Source organism: Geotrypetes seraphini, chromosome 2, assembly GCF_902459505.1.
Source record: "Geotrypetes seraphini chromosome 2, aGeoSer1.1, whole genome shotgun sequence".
Taxonomy (NCBI): Eukaryota; Metazoa; Chordata; class Amphibia; order Gymnophiona; family Dermophiidae; genus Geotrypetes; species Geotrypetes seraphini.
The window spans coordinates 504,810,403-504,829,272 of record NC_047085.1 but is presented as its reverse complement, the minus strand read 5'-3'; the positions used below and the strand labels follow the sequence as shown (position 1 = coordinate 504,829,272).

The 18,870-nt window shown below is 45.8% G+C and overlaps 1 protein-coding gene across 4 annotated transcripts in view; it reads right to left on the bottom strand.

The window, feature by feature from the left end:
- Positions 1-3,064: 3,064 nt before the first annotated feature.
- Positions 3,065-18,870, bottom strand: part of LOC117354569 (nuclear receptor corepressor 2-like) — a 32,536-nt gene continuing 16,730 nt past the window's right edge. For all 4 annotated transcript variants that reach the window (XM_033932325.1, XM_033932327.1, XM_033932328.1 and 1 more), the window contains 4 exons: positions 4,287-5,066; positions 3,808-3,882; positions 3,617-3,688; positions 3,065-3,512 (listed from right to left, as the gene is read on the bottom strand). In XM_033932325.1, coding sequence (XP_033788216.1) covers positions 3,460-3,512; positions 3,617-3,688; positions 3,808-3,882; positions 4,287-5,066 — 980 coding nt within the window. In that variant the 3' untranslated portion in view covers positions 3,065-3,459. The remainder of the gene's footprint in view (positions 3,513-3,616; positions 3,689-3,807; positions 3,883-4,286; positions 5,067-18,870) is intronic.

Below are 18,870 nucleotides of genomic sequence, written 5' to 3'. Positions count from 1 at the left end.
ACGCGTCTCCTTATGCATAGGGAGCGCATATGGACAATCTACAGACTCAGGGTCTTTGGACTGCTGGAGAAAGGAAATTCCACATCAATTTCCTGGAACTCAGAGCAATGTTTTCTGCCCTCAAGGCATTTCAACATCTTCTCTGTCCTCAAGTCTTCCTTTGCACGGACAATCAAGTAGCAATTTACATCAACAAGCAAGGAGACACGGGTTCTCTCCTGTTGTGTCAGGAAGCCCAAAAAATTTGGACTTGGCAACAGCTCGCAATCTGTTCTTAACGGTTGTTTACATCCAAGGAGAGCAGAATTCACTAGCAGACCACCTCAGCAGAATCCTTCAACCTCACGAATGGACTCTCGACCCTGTAACTCTCCAGTCCATATTTGCTCAAAGGGGCACTCCACAGGTGGACTTATTTCCAGCCCCTCACAATCACCAGTTGCCCCAGTTTTGCTCTAGACTTTCCTCTCCGTCTGGCAGCGGATGCGTTTCTTCTGGATTGGACGTGTCGGTTCCTATATGCCTTCCCTCCTCTTCCTCTCATGTTGAGAACTCTGTTCAAGCTCAAGAGGGAAGGCAGCCACCATGATTTTCATTGCTCCACGGTGGCCCAGACAACATTGGTTCTCCCTTCTACTTCAACTCAGTTCCAGAGAACCCATCCTGCTGCCAATATTTCCTACTCTGCTTACTCAGAATCGGGAATCATTTCTACATCCCAACCTGCAGACTTTACACCTGACAGCTTGGTTTCTCTCGGGCTGAGTTCCTCTCAAATTATCCTCTCTCAGCCTGTTCGTCACATTATTGATGCCTCCAGGAAACCAGCCACGCAGCAGTGTTACCAACAGAAGTGGACTCTGTTTTCTTCCTGGTGTCTTCTTCATCATCGTGATCTGACTTCCTTGGCATTTGAATTGGTTTTGGATTATCTCCTTTTTCTGTCTGACTCTGGACTTAAATCTACATCCATTAGAGTCCATCTCAGTGCTATTACTACTTATCATGAACCAATACAGGGAAAACCTCTGACTTCTCATCCCTTGGTATCCAGATTCATGAAGGGGCTTTTCAATGTGAAACCACCTCTCAAGCCTCCACCTGTAGTCTGGGACCTTAATGTGGTTCTTTCCAGTTTGATGAAGCCACCTTTTGAACTAATGGCCACAGCTCATCTCAAGTTTCTTACCTGGAAAGTGGTCTTTCTTATTTCTCTCACCTCTGCCAGGAGGGTCAGTGAGTTACAAGCACTAGTAGCAGATCCACCATTCACAGTTTTCCATCATGATAAGGTGGCTCTGCGCACACATCTAAAATTTCTGCCAAAAGTTGTCTCTGACTTTCATCTCAATCAGTCGATTGTCTTACCAGTTTTTTTTTCCCTAAGCCTCATTCTCATCCTGGGGAAGCAGCTTTACATACTTTGGACTGTAAGCGTGCTTTGGCCTATTACATTGACAGGACAAAGCCTCATAGAACATCTCCCCAACTCTTCATCTCTTTTGATCCAAACAAGTTGGGGCATCCTGTTTCCAAGAAAACGATTTCCAACTGGCTCGCTGCCTGCATCTCGTTCTGCTATGCTCAGACCAGACTGGCGCTGGAGAGCCGTGTCACAGCCCATAAAGTTAGAGCTATGGCAGCTTCTGTGGCTTTCCTCAGATCTATATGAGAAAATCTGTAAAGCTGCCACCTGGTCCTCAGTTCATATCTTCACTTCTCACTACTGTCTGGAGTCTTTCTCCAGGCGGGATGGGCACTTCGGCCAATCTGTTTTACAAAATTTATTTTCCTAATGGCCAACTTACCCACTATCCCATTCTGTTAGCTTGGAGGTCACCAATCAGTGAGAATATGCTGCCTGCTTGTCCTGGGATAAAGCACAGTTACTTACCGTAACAGGTGTTATCCAGGGACAGCAGGCAGATATTCTCACAACCCACCCTCCTCCCCGGGTTGGCTTCTTAGCTGGCTTATCTTAACTGAGGGACCGCGCACCTACGTCGGGCGGGAAGGCACTCGCGCATGCGTGATGCGGGCCGAGAACGTTCCAAGTTCTTAAAGTACCGGGTGACGTCACCCATCAATGAGAATATCTGCCTGCTGTCCCTGGATAACACTTGTTACAGTAAGTAACTGTGCTTTGTAGTCCCAAGTTGGACCTCATGCCACGAAATGCTATGGAATAGTTTTGAGCCACATAGTATTAACTGCATAGTATTGATCTTCCTGCTGATATTAGCATAAGAATAGCCTTACTGGGTCAGACTAATGGTCCATCAAGCCTAGTAGCCCGTTATCACAGTGGGCAATCCAGGTCACAAGCATCTGGCCAAAACCCAAAAAGAGTAACAACACTCCACGACAAGCAGTGGCCTCCCCCATGTCCCTCTCAACAACAGACTATGGACTTTTCCTCCAGGAAATTGTCCAAACTTTTCTTAAAATCAGCTACGCTATCCGTGTTCCAGAGCTTAACTATTCTCTGAGTGAAAAAAAAATTTCCTCCTATTGGTTTTAAAAGTAGTTGCCAAGAATGCTTTTCTAGGCATACTTGCCTATTCGGTAAAGTTGGGAAGGGACTGGAGGGAGATCTCTTTTGGATGGATATGTTGTCTCTGAATGTTTCCAGTATTCTGTATATTTGACTTTTGTCCAACAATGAAAGTTGAATAGAGCGAGATTAGTCGGTGGGGATTTAACTGGAATATCTATGGGATGGAGATGTGCAAACTGTTACTATGTACCTTCTTCCTAGTCCAATAAAATACATTTGAGTTGGGAAAGGGAATTAAGTAGGGGATAGACGTAGGTATTATATTCTTCGGAAAGAAAACAACTGTAACACTGTATCGATGAGTGTTAGTGAAATTTAAGTATAAAGATTTCACAAAATTATAAATTCCAGTCAAACGCAGGTTTAATTCAAATAAGACCAAATTTGAGAAAAATAAAATTATATCATGATGTGCTCAGACCCACAAGCAAACAGCTATAGATTTAGCAAAGGATGTGAAATGTATGTATACGAGTACATTATAAATAGGAAAATGCAACCAAACAGTACAATGCAATGTTTTATTTATTTGGATTTCTTGTATTTACCACCTTTTTAAAGGAGTTCATTCAAGGCAGTGTACAGCAAGAATAAATCAAACATTAAAAAACAATTAAAGCAGTAAAAATTATGCAGATTACAATACAAAGAATGGCATAGTATATTACACGACAATGTCAACAGTTTAAAAGACAGTATAGGGTGTGAGCAATGTATCTAAGTGGTTTAGATACATTGTATAGATAGAAGAGAGAGAGTTACAGAGGTTAGAAAATAAGGGACTAATCTGAAGAAAATTGCACATGAGGTCAGACTAGTGCTTATGGTGCTAAGGACATAAGTAACAGTTAAAACTTAGGGAAATTTATGTGAACTGAAGTGCAAAGTACACCAAAGTATAGTCAACAGGTATACGACGATCTCTGGCAATCCCCTTCCTGTCTGTCTACCAGGGCTGCAAAGAAAATAATAATTAAAAAAATAATGAATGATGGCACTTTAGGGTGCAAGGGGGAAGGAAAAGGTGAGGGATAAGGGACAAGAGGGATCGTTACCTACCTTGCTGTACAGCTCCTCCTGTTGCCGTGTGTGGCCCAGGTGGGATTGTTGGGGTGGGAGGTCCCGCTCGTACTACAAGTAAAGAAAGAACCATTAGAGGTGCATGTAAAAACAAGGCAAGTAACAAAAGCCAGAGTCTTGTGGGTGTATGATAGGCAACTTGCAAAGGTGTACATTGAACAACAACTTACCATATTTCGATGAAGGGCAGTGTGAGAAGGGTAATAGAAGTGGTGTCTGGCAACCAGGTAAACCATCTTGTAAACCTAAAAAATATAAGATAGATCAGGGGTGAGTGCATATAATTAGGGGGGACTAGGGAGATTTGAAGATACCGGGGGAGAGAGTTCTTTTAAGGCAGTGGTTCCCAACCCTGTCCTGGAGGACCACCAGCCAGTCAGGTTTTTGGGATAACCCTAATTAATATGCAAGAGAGAGATTTGCATATAATGGAGGTGACAGGCATGCAAATCTGCCCCATGCATATTCATTAGGGCTATCCTGAAAACCTGACTGGCTGGTGGTCCTCCAGGACAGAGTTGGGAACCACTGCTGTAAGGTGACCCTTATGGTAGGCTGTGAAGAAAAAAATAAAATCGGAAGTAAAAAAATGGCATACAACAGCAAAGAATAGGAAAGATACACAGAGAAAAGCATTGGGGAAACCTACCCGTTGCAGCTAGAGGCTTGCCAGGGTCTTCACGCAAGCAGCTCAGTTCACGCTGCACCTGCCTCAGCTCCTGAATCAGCGACTGGTTTTGTCTCTGCAGCTCCTGAATCAACAACTGGTTCTGTCTCTGCAGCTCCTGAATCAGCAACTGGTTCTGTCTCTGCAGATCCAGAAAATGCCGCGACATCTCCTGCATGATCACCCCACTCACCTTGCTCATATGTTTGCAGGTAGCATCACATGCAAGCTGTGTCTGCCCGCGTGTGGCTTCTGTTCCCTCAACAATCTGTGCCAGCAGGCTGTGGGTGCCAGCATTCCATTTCTCTTGCTTATCCCACACCTGATTAAGCTGCCGAGCCTCTTTAGCCCGAGCCAAAACCAGCCTATCCCTAGGGGGATCCGCTGGCTCTGCAGCGCGAGGCAAAACCAGCGTCTCCCTGGGGGGATCCGTTGGCTCTGCAGCCCGAGGCAAAACCAGCGTCTCCCTGGGGGGATCCGCTGGCTCTGTAGCCTGAGGTAAAACCAGTTCCTCCTTGGGGGGATCTACTGGCTCTGTAGCCTGAGGCAAAACCAGTTCTTCCTTGGGGAGATCCACTGGCTCTGCAATCTGAAGCAAAATCAGTTCCTCCTTGGGAGGATCCTCTGGCTCTGCAATCTGAATCAAAACCATTTCTTCCTTGGGAGGATCCTCTGGCTCTGCAGCCAGAGGCAAAACAAGTTCCTCCTTGGGGGTATCCACTGGCTCTGCAGCTTGATGGGTGGGTGAAAGGGGCCCAGCTCCTAAACAAATAAAATGGAAAGGGGATAAACGTATTACTACTACTATTATACTTATCTCTTTTTTAAAATTATTTTATTTTTATCTATTTTTTAAGGTATATTCTTTTTTCAATTCTTTATTCATTTTAAAATCAAACAACAAATGCACATAAATATATCATAAATTAATTCCAATATACCACTTTAAAATCTAACACATAAAATCTAATAGACCATTAATGATAAAACCCTACTCACCCACCCTTCATCAGTTATTCTATATAAAATATATTATACTATTATTAAAAAACATAATTATAAAAATTTCCTCCCTAAGTCCAACCCTCCCCCATAAGTGTGCATATAAATAAATCTAAAAAAGGAAGAAAAATGATGCCTATTCATTACAATAATAGCATAATTGAAATAAATACATTACAATACTGTAAAAGAAAAAAAAATAAATCAAGAAATAAAACAAATCATCTTTAGCTCAAACTATAGAGAAGCCTTAAGGGAAATTAGATAGGAAAAACTTAGAAATCTACTCTAAATCATAGAAGGTATTTCAATTTAGAGAATGACAGGGGAAGAAAATTTGTCCCCGTCCCTACAAACCGTCTGAACCGTAAGTTCAATATAAAGTATAAAAAGAAACAATATTCTGTGCAATTGTCATTTTATAAACACAAATACAGAGAAAGGATCAACAAAACCTCTGTTTCCGGTTTCGCCAGAGGTTACATTGGAAGGAGGGACTCGGCTGGAAAAAAGATCTCGGAGCAAGCCTGTGATGTTGCTTTTTCATCCATGAAGGTTCTAAGTGGCTGAGAGAACTGGGGTGAGAGGCACAGAGGGGCTGACCCAGGGGAGTTGCCATGGGGGGGGGGGGAGGTGTTTCCTGCCAGTTTTGACCTGCAATAGGGAGGGAGGGAGGGGGACTGTTGGATCTGCGATAGGGAGGGCTGTTGCTGGACCCAAGATCACGAGGGGGGCTGCTGGCTGGGAGGGGTGGGGCAGGAGGTGACTCAGTTCCTTAACTGCGGGGACTAGGCCATTTACCGCTCCACGAGGGGGGGGAAGGTGTGTGTGAAAAGCCTTGTTCCCATACCCGTGACAAAGGGCTGATTTTTTCCCCCATTTCTGTGGGTTTGCTGTGGCTAGCCGTAAGAAACATTCCCCGTGCCATTCTCTATTTTAATTGACCTAACAACTTGCTGGTTAAGATACATCTGAGAGAACAGTGACTACAATAGGACATTCTCTTGCCACAATAAATTCTAATAGTTGTTTGGGATCTGAAAACAAATAATTATGCCCTCCCAATGCAACAAAACATCAACAAGGAAATTTCAACAAAAAAGATAAAATAATTGTAATGATGGGATGGGTGCGGGTGGGTAATATTTTAGAAAATCGTATAATGTATAAATAATATATGAATATATTTAGAGTATTAGGGTTGGAATTATGTAAGGGGAAGGTTGGGAGGGGTGGGATCTCAGATCTGGTATTAAGGGATGTAATTAGGAATATTTTTAGTATACTGAATTTTATATAATTTAGGTATTAAAAGGGTTGGGAGGGGTTTTTTATTCATTATATTTATGTGGCACATGAAAGTTAATCAAGTGCTGTTGTATAAGTTCAACTGTGTTTCTATGTTACACTTGTAATATGTAAAAATGAATGAAGAATTATTAAAAAAAAAAAAAAAATGAACCTCTCAAGCCAATAACTAGGTTTATATCCCAAGAATTCCCTTCTGGCCTGGGTTGTTCTAGATAAGTCAGGAAATATATGTACTATTGAGCCCAAAAATTGTTGACATATATTGGAAATAAAGTCTTAATACAGTATTATGGTCTGATTCTAGGGCAAAGGTAACCAAGAGAATCATTCTAGATGTAATTGGTTCTATTGATGATCCAAAAACTGTCACATTTGCAGGTTCCTGCTGAACAAATTCTTGGCTTCCTTCCAGTTTATCAGATTCTAATTTTGAGGCAAATAAGTAAATAGCTTTCACTATTGGAGGCAAATTATCTTCAGGAAAACTCAAAATCTCTAAAATATTTCCTCAGCATCTCTATAGGAGGTACAAGAGGAGATTTTGTAAAATTCAAAAATCGTAAATTATTCTTTCTAATTTGATTTTCAAGGTGTTCCATCTTCCTGTTTTAGCTCTCCTTCGATTGAATGGCTGTAAACTCCCACACTTGAGTCTCTAAATTATCCATTCTGGTAGCTTGTTATTTTTGTTCCTGAATTAGGCCATCTTTCTGTAGTGCAAATTGAGTCATTTTATCAGAAAATTTTTAAAATTGTATCTGAAGGGATTGATCCATGGGAGATAAAACTTCCCAAAGAGAGTCAAGAGAGATAACTACAGATTTCATCAATCCCCTCTGCTCCAACTCCAGGGTGATAAATGGCTGGAGCTCCCCTTGAAAGGGAATTTCATCTGCCATTACTACTCCACTCATTAGTAGAGCCAGTGAAGACATCATCAATGGTATCCCCTCCATATTCGACTCTTCCACACTCCTCATCTGGGCAGGAAAGCCAACTTTACTCGGCCGACAGATCACCTCTGGGTCACGGAGAAGCGGCAAGTAGCACGGAGCTCAATTACGCCCCTTCTAAACTTCCTTCTGTTGAACCTCCAGGAGTGCCCAATGCCGCAGAGTCAATTGAGGTGCGCTAAACACCGCAAGCCTCCAAATTAGTCTGTCTCAGCCGGGGATGCTCCACTGTTGCTGGAGAGTAAAGCTTGAGCTTCGCCTTTTGCTTCCCCATTGCTTAGTGAGGCCACTTCGAGCAGAGCGTTGCTCACACCTTCCGATGCCATCTTGGCTTCTATGACTCCCACTATTTATCATTTTTATAGCACTGCCAGACTCATGTGCTATACATTACATTAACCATGTAAGAGAATTCCTGACTGATAGAGCTTACAATCTGATCAGACAAACAGGACAATTACAGAGGGCATGACAAAACAGACACGAGTACTTTACAAGTAGGTTGGAGAAAGAGATTAGGTTCTTACCTTGATAATATCTTTTCCAATAGATAGGGATGGTATGCTGAACCATAGGGCTCGCAAGAACTGTGCAGAAGATGTCAATCACAGCTTTTAACTCCTCCTTCTCCCTGGGCTGTGCTGCCCCCACAGTTCGTACCAAAGCTTGCAAGAGCATTAAATGAAATGACAGGAGTAGGAGGGACACAGGGAAACTCCCCGAACACATATCTGATATACTCAAACATAGTTAAATAACAAGAAACTGCAACAAATTTCAATAAAGAAACCTTATCAGGCTGAACATTTATGGATCCCAAACATTCCCCTAAAAACTATATAGACAGATTCTTCACAGACCTAAAGTCCGATTGACAGAAAAAAATGAGCTAGGGAGTTGACCCTTGAGCTGCTAGCATAGAAATAAGCAGCAGGCACATAAAAAACTGACAGGGCAGGGGGGGGGGGGGTTCAGCATACCATCCCTATCTACTGGAAAATATATTATCAAGATAAGAACTTAATCTCTTTCTCCAACCCACTTGTAAAGTGCCCATGTCTATTTTGTCATGCCCTCTGTAATTTCTTTCATTGCAATAGGGATGGTATGTTGAACCATAAGGATATATCTAAGCAGCCCCCACAGTCCTGAGCACACAGTACTGAGGAGCTAAAAGAAACATCCTCCCTTGCTGCTATGTCCACTCTGTAGCATTTGGTGAAAGTATGCAGAGTAGCCCTAGTCGCTGATTTATAAATCTTCTTGGGCGGGACTGCTCAAGATTCTGCCTAGGAGGAGGCCATGGCCCTTGTCGAATGTATGTTCAATGATATGGGTTGTTGTTTTCTGCAACCGATGTATGCAGAGAATATCACTGTATGTATCCATCTGGAAATGCGAACCTTGAAAGTAGGTCTGCCTTCTCCCCCTTGGTTTGTCAGGCAAAAGATCATCCAAGATGTGAAACTCATTAGTGACCTTTAGATAATGCAAGAGAACTCTTTGGATGTCCAAGACCTTCAAAGGCCTTGTCCTTCTTATACCCTGCGGGGTTAAACACTGGCAGTCTAACCTCTTGGTTGACATGAAATACCAAGAGAACCTTCGGCGAGGAGGAACTGTATGCAGAATTATTCCCGCTTCCTTGATCCTAAGGAATGATTCTCTGCCATGACAGTGCTTGCAATTCTGAAACCTTTCTGGAAGAAGTAATTGCCACTAGAAAGACTGCTTTCACTGATAGATCTAAAAGAGAAGTTTCTTGAAAGGGCTCATACAGAGCTCTACTAAGCCCTTCCAACAGTAAGATTCAAAGACAAAAAGGGACTCCAAATCGGCAGTTTCAAGGCTCCCTTCAGTAAACAGATTATGTCTGGATGGGCCACTAAGGAAGCTCTTCGCTCTTGGAAGCAGGAGAACCCTGCTACCTGGTTACCTGGATTTTAAGGGGTGTCACTTCCAGGCCCTTGTCAAAGCCTTCCTGTATGAATACCAGGATAGCTGAAATTGGCACCTTGCCAGGCTCTACCTTTTTACTACTGCATCAGCAATGAAATGTCTTCCATGCCTTGGCATACGCTGAAATTGTCGCTTGCCTTTTCGCTCTATGGAGGGTAACAATGATCATATCCTTTTTGGGCTAGCACAGCGTGCGCAAGAGCTATGCTGTAAGACCAAAGCGACATATCTTCTAGGGCAATTGGCCACTGGGAGAGCAAGTCTGGGTGTACCCGAAGTCCGAGAGGCTGCTCCTTAAGGCGGACAAGATCTGCATACCAAGGGTGTTTTGGTCAATCTGGCACCACTAGAATCACTACTCCTGGATGGTTTACAATCCTGCGAATCACTGCTGGAACACAAAGTAACTCAGTGTCTGGCCAAGGTTGAACTAGGGCATCTAGCCCTGAAGTTCGGGATTTGTTCCTTCACTGAAGAAATGACTCAACCTTTTTGTTCTTTGCTGTTGCCATAAGATTGAAAGTGGGTTGACCCCATTTCCCTACTATGGCTTGGATTGTGTTGGGGGAAAAGATCCAATCTTCTGGAGCTAGAGTGTCTGCTGAAGTAATCCGCCTGGACATTGTCCATTCTGGGCACGTGTGCCACAGATGGCTTTCAGATGAATCTCTGCACAACAGAACAATGCTTTCGTCTTCTGACAGAGTGGCACACTCCAGGACCCACCCTGCCGGTTGACATAGGCCACTGCAGTTGCATTGTCCGGGAAGATTCCTACTGCTTTGCTCCCAGCAAAGTCTCCAGCCACTGCAGTTCCAGATGAATGGCTCGGAGCTCTAGCTTGTTGATAGACCATCTCTGCTGAGATAGGGTCCACTGTCCTTGGACTGCGTAACCATTGCAATGAGCCTGCCAGCCGAACAAGCTAGCATCAGAGTGATCCAGGAATCAATCTGGTGAATCCAAAAACCAATCACAAAGGGGGTGGGCGAATTCCAGCTTGTACTTCTCTTAGATAATTTCCATCTCCCAGCAGTCTGTCGTTATCCGCTCCCAGGCCTCCGCATACTCAGATAAGCCAACCTCCAATCCTGAGAGGAGCAGCACTGGGCCTAGCGTCATTGTGGCTTTTTGGCAAATACAGCAGGGTGGGAACCTGAATCTTGGTTTGATTCCTAGAAAATCTCTGCCTGGACCCATGAAAGGATCTCTGCATAGAGGCTTCTGCAGAATACTAGCATGAGCGCCGTGATCCATGAAAGGAATTCTGGCCCAGGCCTCTGGATGCCCATGGTCTGGTGTCCGGAAGAGATTTTGGGCAGTGATCTTGTACATTGGCCAAAAGATCATCTAGGCCCTTCCCAAATAGCATCTGTTCCCCGAAGGGGAATGGCTTTGGAGGCAGAATCACTCGCTCATTGCCTAATCCAGAGCACTCGACAGGTGGAAATGAATAAATGGAGATTTTGCCCATGACTCTGATTACATCATAGAGAGCATTTGTTATATAGCCAATTCTAGCTATCACAAGCTGGGGCAGGGGCTCCTACGCCAACCTCCTACTCCGCAGCCTGGAATGACGTGCGCATGCCATGAAGGTGACCACGGCAGCTGCCTTAATTCCTAAGGCTAGAGCCTCAAAATGCTCTCTGAGGTCCTGTGGATCCTTTAAAGCTATGCCTCCCTCATTTGTCAGGGAAGTGTGCTTAGACACCTGGGCAACCAGGGAGTCCACTTTGAACAGCACAAACATTTGCTGAAACTCTTGATTCATAAGATGCAACTTAATCATGGTTCTGGCTCCTTTTGGGAGCCCTCAGGGGTCTCCTAGGGCTGTATAACCAGGATCTTCATGTCCGGGTGCCACAGAAAGACATGGACTGAGCCTGCACTCTACTCAGAAGAGAACATTGAGAGGGCAGGGTCAGATTACTTAGATTTAATTTTTGAAAGGACTGTAGTGATTTCCAGTAGTGTCAAGTACTTAAACAGTCAGAGAACTGAGGGACTCTCTCCCTTGTCCAGGGCCAACGCTGCTTCCTGGCCCCCCATCTGAGATCCTCTATTTCCCCTCTGGGAAGCTTCATTATCCCAGGACAAGCAGGCAGCATATTCTTGACTGATGGGTGACGGCACCGACGGAGCCCCAGTACGGACAATTTTAGAGTGATTGCACTCTAAGAACTTGGAAAGTTCTAGCAGGCCGCACCGCGCACGCGCGAGTGCCTTCCCGCCCGACGGAGGCGCGCGGTCCCCAGTTTCTTAGTTTCCGCGGAGCTAAGAAGACGAGTTCTTTTCAACAGCTGTTGAAAAGATTTTTTTGTATCGCCTTCCCGCTCACGAAAATCCTGTGAGGAAATATTATTTCCTTTTTCTATTCTTATTTTATTGTTTTAAAAAAAAAAAAAAAAACTCCTTTTTTTTATTTCGGTTTCGCCCCGGCGGGGCCTGTTGCCACCATCGAGGCCTCGGCCTTCGATTTGGCAGAAGCCGTTTTTACTTTCATGCCCCCCCAGCCAGGGTTTAAGAAGTGCCAGCGGTGTGCACGGCCCATTTCTCTGACCGACCCACACAATTGGTGCTTACAGTGCCTGGGTCCAGATCATAGGGCTTCCACCTGCACCCGCTGTGCCACCTTGAAAAAACGAACTTAAAAAAACCGTCAGATTCAGCAATGGTTACTTTTCGGTGCCGATATGTCTGACCCTGTGGCATCGACACCGACATCGGCCCCGTCTCAGTCGGCATCCACCTCTTCGACACTGCGCCGGTGTCGTAACAGTCAGGTAAGTCGGCTAAGAAGCCTTCCCCGCTGGAGCGCCCTCCGGTCTCTGTGGCAGCGAGCCCAGTCCTGCCGACCACGAGGAGCCCGCGGAAGAGCTCCGCCCCTATTGAGGTGAGTCCCTCGACCTCGGGTTCCTCATTCTCTGGGTGTCGAGTGGCACCACAGGTACCGCAGAAGAAAAAAGCGGTACCGGTGCCTTCGCTGGACGAGCGAATTGCGGCCGTCCTCCAGGTGCAGCTTAAAGAGCAGTTGCAACAGCTCCTTCCAGCTCTATTGGCACCGAACCTTCCAGTCCTGGTCCGGTCTGAGCCCCCGGTACCGACGGTGGGGCAGACTCTATTGTCCGCTTCCACCCTATCGGTACCGGTTCATTCGGCTTCCTCAGTCTCCATGCCAGTTCTGGCACCGGAGCCGAGAGTGCTGCATCAGGCTGTTCAAACTTCGGCACCGATACAGCCTTTAACTTCTCCTGGTACCGCTTCCTTGAGGTCGGGTAAGTCGGTACGTAAATCCCGGCACCTTGAACCTTCCACATCGGAGTCTCGGGATCGAAGTTCCCAAATTAGGGACCCTGATCTGTGGGGTGACTCCGAAGAGGCTCTTCTCTCTGAGGGTGAGTGTTCATCGGCTGATGAGGATCCTTCTGTTCCAGATCCATCCTTTAAGCCAGATTCTGCCTCTTTCACTTCTTTCTTGAAAGAGATGTGTGAGTCTCTTTCTATTCCTTTGGAGGCTGAGTCCAAGAAATCCAAAGCGTTCCTTGATGCACTGGACTTTGACCAGCCTCCAAAGGAATTTCTCAAATTACCCCTCCATGATATTTTGAGAGAAACCTTTTATAAAAATCTTGAGACTCCTTTGACTATCCCAGGAGCTCCGCGTAAATTGGACTCCTTATACAAGGTCATCCCCATTCCTGGCTTTGATAAGCCGCAGCTTCCACACGAGTCTCTTTTGGTGGAATCTACACTTAAAAAGTCTGCAGGAGTTAGTGTGTACGCCTCCGTCCCTCCTGGCAGAGAAGGAAAGGCCATGGATAAATTTGGCAAAAGATTATACCAGAATGCTATGTTGGCTAACAGGTCAGGGAATTATGCTTTTCATTTTTCCTTTTACCTCAAGCATCTCATCCATAATTTGGCTTCCTTTGAGAAATACCTCCCTGACCGCAAGAGACCTGCTTTTCGCCAGTGTTCTTCCTCTCTTCTCCAGCTTCGTAAGTTCCTGGTCCGTTTAATCTATGACACGTTCGAACTTACCACCAGACCCACAGCCATGTCTGTTGCCATGCGTCGTCTAGCTTGGCTCAGAGTGTCGGAGCTTGATGTCAACCATCAAGATTGCCTGGCTAATGCTCCATGCCTGCGGGATGAACTTTTTGGTGATTCCATGGACTCTACCACCCAAAAACTATCCGCCCATGAGACTCGATGGGATACTCTTCTGAAAACCAAAAAGAAGACTCCACCTACCCGGCCTTTTTGGCAACAATCGGCCTATCAACGCCGCTATGTGGCTCGCCCTTTACCACCAGCTCCTCAACAACCTAGGCGTCAGCGTCAGCAACAACGACAAACCCCTAGGCCACCACAGCAGCAACAAGTGAAGCCCCCTCCACAACAGAAGTCTACCCAACCCTTTTGACTTCGTTCTACAGGGCATAGCCAGTGTTCTACCATCTGCCCACCTTCCTCAACCCATAGGAGGACGTCTTGCTTTCGTCATCAGCCGTTGGGAGATCATCACCTCGGATCAATGGGTCCTCAACATCATCTGCCACGGCTACTCTCTCAACTTTCAGACTCTTCCTGCCCAAAGTCTGCCAAGAGAGTCTGCTTTGAACACTCCTCAATCTTCCCTCCTTCTTCAGGAAGTTCAATCCCTCCTCCTTCTGAACGCAATAGAGGAAGTTCCTCTAGATCAAAAGGGGCAGGGATTCTACTCCCGTTACTTTCTCGTCCCCAAAAAAACAGGGGATCTCAGACCCATTTTAGATCTTCGCGATCTCAACAAATGCTTGGTCAAAGAAAAATTCAGAATGCTTTCTCTGACCACTCTTTACCCTCTTCTCACTCAAGGCGACTGGCTATGCTCCCTCGATCTCAAAGAGGCATACACCCACATTCCGGTCAATCTGGCATCCAGACAGTACCTCCGCTTCATGATCAATCACTGTCATTACCAATACAAGGTGTTACCCTTCGGTCTCGCCTCCTCCCCCAGAGTGTTCACCAAATGTCTGATCGTGGTCGCTGCTTTTCTACGCTCTCACCACCTTCAGGTCTTTCCTTACCTGGACGACTGGTTAATCAAAGCCACTTCCTCTCAGGCAGTACTCCTTGCCACCAACCAGACCATCCTGTTTCTCCGACTTCTGGGGTTCGAGATCAATCTACCCAAATCTCATCTCATCCCCACTCAGAGACTTCAATTCATTGGAGCGGTCTTGGACACAGTCCTCATGAGAGCGTTCCTGCCGTCCAATCGTCTTCAAACTCTATGTTAGCAGATGCTTCCACAACGTTCCATCCCTGCCAAGCAAATGATGATACTCTTGGGTCACATGGCTTCGACAGTTCATGTCACACCCTTCGCACGTCTTCACCTAAGCACTTCTCAATGGACCCTAGCTACCCAGTGGTCCCAAGCGACGGATCCTTGCTCACGACACATATTTGTGACATCATCTCTTCGTCAGTCTCTACAATGGTGGTTGATATCCTCGAATCTCTCCAGAGGTCTTCTGTTCCATCTACCTCCTCATCAACTAGTCATCACCACCGACGCCTCCCCTTATGCCTGGGGAGCTCATTTGAACGAGTTCCAAACTCAAGGCCTTTGGACAGCCCAGAAAAAGAAGCATCACATCAATTTCCTGGAACTCAGAGCGATGTTTTATGCTCTCAAGGCTTTCCAACATCTCCTCTTCCCTCAAGTTCTACTACTGTGCACAGACAATCAAGTTGCAATGTACTACATCAACAAACAGGGTGGGACAGGCTCTCGCCTCTTGTGTCAGGAGGCCCAGAAGATTTGGTCTTGGGCGACAGATCACCACTTATTCCTGAAGGCTGTCTACATTCAGGGAGAGCAGAATTCCTTAGCGGACAATCTCAGCAGAATTCTCCAGCCCCACGAGTGGACTCTCGATCCTTTGACTCTCCAGTCCATTTTCTCTCAATGGGGCACCCCTCAAGTAGACCTCTTTGCAGCTCCTCACAATCATCAGCTGCCCCTCTTCTGCTCCAGACTCTACTCTCCTCACCGTCTGGCAGCGGATGCATTTCTTCTGGATTGGTCAATCTGTTCCTGTATGCTTTTCCTCCTCTCCTTCTCATATTACGAACCTTGTTCAAGCTCAAGAGAGAACAAGCCACCATGATTCTAATTGCTCCACGGTGGCCCAGGCAACATTGGTTCTCCCTTCTACTTCAACTCAGTTCCAGGGAGCCTGTTCTTCTTCCATTGTTTCCTTCTCTGCTTACACAGCATCAGGAGACCCTTCTGCATCCCAACCTCCAGTCTCTGCACCTGACAGCTTGGTATCTCTCGGGCTGACTTCACATGATACTCGTCTCAGCCCGTTCGTTCTATTCTGGATGCTTCCAGGAAACCGGCCACCCTGCAATGTTACCATCAGAAGTAGACACGGTTTTCTTCTTGGTGTCTTCTTCATCATCATGATCCCACTTCCCTTGCAGTGGAGACCTTGTTGGATTATCTTCTTTCTTTGTCTGACGCTGGTCTCAAGTCTACTTCCATCAGAGTCCACCTCAGTGCTATTTCTGCTTTTCATGAGCCAGTTCATGGGAAACTTCTCTCAGCTCATCCTTTGGTTTCTAGATTCATGCGGGGTCTTTTCAATGTGAAACCACCTCTTAAGCCCCCTCCTGTAGTCTGGGATCTCAATGTGGTTCTTTCCGCCTTAATGAAGCCTCCGTTTGAACCTTTGGCTACAGCTCCTTTCAAGTTTCTCACTTGGAAAGTGGTCTTCCTTATTGCCCTCACCTCTGCCAGGAGGGTCAGTGAGTTGCATGCACTAGTTGCTGATCCACCTTTTACAGTTTTTCATCATGACAAGGTGGTTCTGCATACACATCCAAAGTTTCTCCCTAAGGTTGTCTCTGAATTTCATCTCAACCAATCAATTGTTCTGCCTGTATTCTTTCCGAAACCTCATTCTCATTCTGGAGAACAGGCTTTACATACTTTGGACTGTAAGCGGGCTTTAGCTTACTATTTGGAGCGTACTAAGCCCCACAGATCAACTCCCCAACTCTTTCTGTCCTTTGATCTGAATAAATTAGGACATCCTGTTTCTAAACGTACGTTGTCCAATTGGCTTGCAGCGTGCATTCATTCTGTTATGCTCAGTCCGGACTGACACTGGAAGGTTCTGTCACGGCCCATAGAGTTTGAGCTATGGCAGCATCTGTAGCTTTCCTCCGTTCGACTCCTATTGAGGAAATCTGCAAGGCTGCTACTTGGTCCTCAGTTCATACTTTTACATCTCATTATTGTCTGGATGCTTTCTCCAGATGGGATGGACATTTCGGCCAATCTGTTTTACAAAATTTGTTTTCCTAATGGCCAACCTTCCCTCCATCCCTCTTTTTTGTTAGCTTGGAGGTCAGCTATCAGTCAAGAATATGCTACCTGCTTGTCCTGGGATAAAGCACAGTTACTTACCGTAACAGGTGTTATCCAGGGACAGCAGGCAGATATTCTTGCGTCCCACCCACCTCCCCGGGTTGGCTTCTTAGCTGGCTTATCCTAACTGGGGACCGCGCGCCTCCGTCGGGCGGGAAGGCGCGTGCGCGGTGCGGCCTGCTAGAACTTTCCAAGTTCTTAGAGTGCAATCACTCTAAAATTGTCCGTATCGGGGCTCCGTCAGTGCCGTCACCCATCAGTCAAGAATATCTGCCTGCTGTCCATGGATAACACCTGTTACGGTAAGTAACTGTGCTCTTTGGGACATTAGGTGCATTAATTCTGACCTCTCATCCTCCGAGATGACGTGTCGGACACCAAAAAGCCCTTGGTCTCATTACCGAAGTGCTCTGAGCATCAGACCTGCCTGCACTGTGTGTAAGCCTGCCACAGGAGTAAAAGCCTGAGAAGGCAATGGAAGATTAGGTTTCTACCTTCGATAATCTTCTGTTAGTCCCTGTAGAATTCCAATTGCCAGTTTCTGCAAGCAATCCATGCAGAAGTCTTTTGAATTGCTTTGCTTCTTTTTCTTATTTTTTTGCTTAAAGTTTGACTTTTTCGGTGACTTCAGTGCCTTTCTGGTGGTCCCCTGTTGGAGGAAAGGATGCAGTCCTGCAGAGCTGAACTGCTGTTGCACAGAGAAACTTTGGTGGATTTGTGGAGCCAGCTTGCTGTATGCCACCAACTCAGGGTCCATTCCCCTGCCCACTGATTTTGTCACGGTTTTTAAGTGAAGGCTGTATGCATCTGGAGTGAAACTCCCCCAGGTTTCAGGGTGCAGGTTGCACTTCTCGCCCCCGATCATGTGGCTAGGATCCTTGGGGGCAGAGGTCACAGTCGGTGTCCTCTTGGGATGAGAAAGCTGCTTTTTCTTGGGCTGCAGAACTTTTATGCCCCTATGCTGCACAGAAGCAGTGTTCCGGGTAACTGGAGGGTATATTTTCTTCCCAAATGGAATTCCTGTCTTGTCTCCGCCTCTAGCAATTTATTGAGGGGCTAAGCTTGAAGCTCCTGCCTCTGCATCGCATGCTACACAGTACGTGGCACAAGGGCACTCTTCAGTCATCCATCCAGCACATATAAGGCATGATACAGGGGTTTAAGGATTCCCTCCTTGTCACTTTTAAAACAAAACAAAGTGTTTTGAAGAAGTTTGAGCACTTAAGGAAAATCAGGAAATCCATGATGGCCGCCATGGGGCATTTTGGCGCCAAAAAGTCCCAAAAATGCTTCAGAAACTTTTCTTTTTTTAAACCCAGCAAATTTAAGATTTCAGGGGTGGGGAGACCAAGAATAACAAAAGAAACCACTAAAGCCAGGGATTTCAGAACACCCCCCCACACCAATTTCCTCATAGGTTGTCACAGCCTGTTCTCACAGACCAAGTGCTTAGTAATGGAGCTGCAGCCTGTTTCAGCTCCCTCAAGGTATACCTGGGATTTGAAAGGATCGCTGCCTCAACTCATCGGTCAGCTCCTGCGCTGAAATCTTCAGCCTGCCGGATGGATCTCTGTCGGACTGCTCCTCAACCCCCACCTACCATGTCGGATGAAAGAGAAGTGGGGAGGCAAAAAAAAATTGCAGCCTGCACTGTGAGCACCCTGAAGGAATGCTATTGGTGCCTACCCTCAAGCTCCTGACCAAGTCAAGGAAGCAGTGAGTGCACAGAATTTGAGCTACTTTAAGTGGGAGGATATGTGGGGATGTCCTAATTTATTCCTCAGAATACACATTTTTGTGGATATCTTTTATTTCATGAGTAAATCAAGGAAAATTTTTGTTGTTTACCTGCATTTAATTTCTTTCTAAAAGATAAATAATTAAAAAAAAAACGATTTGACATCGA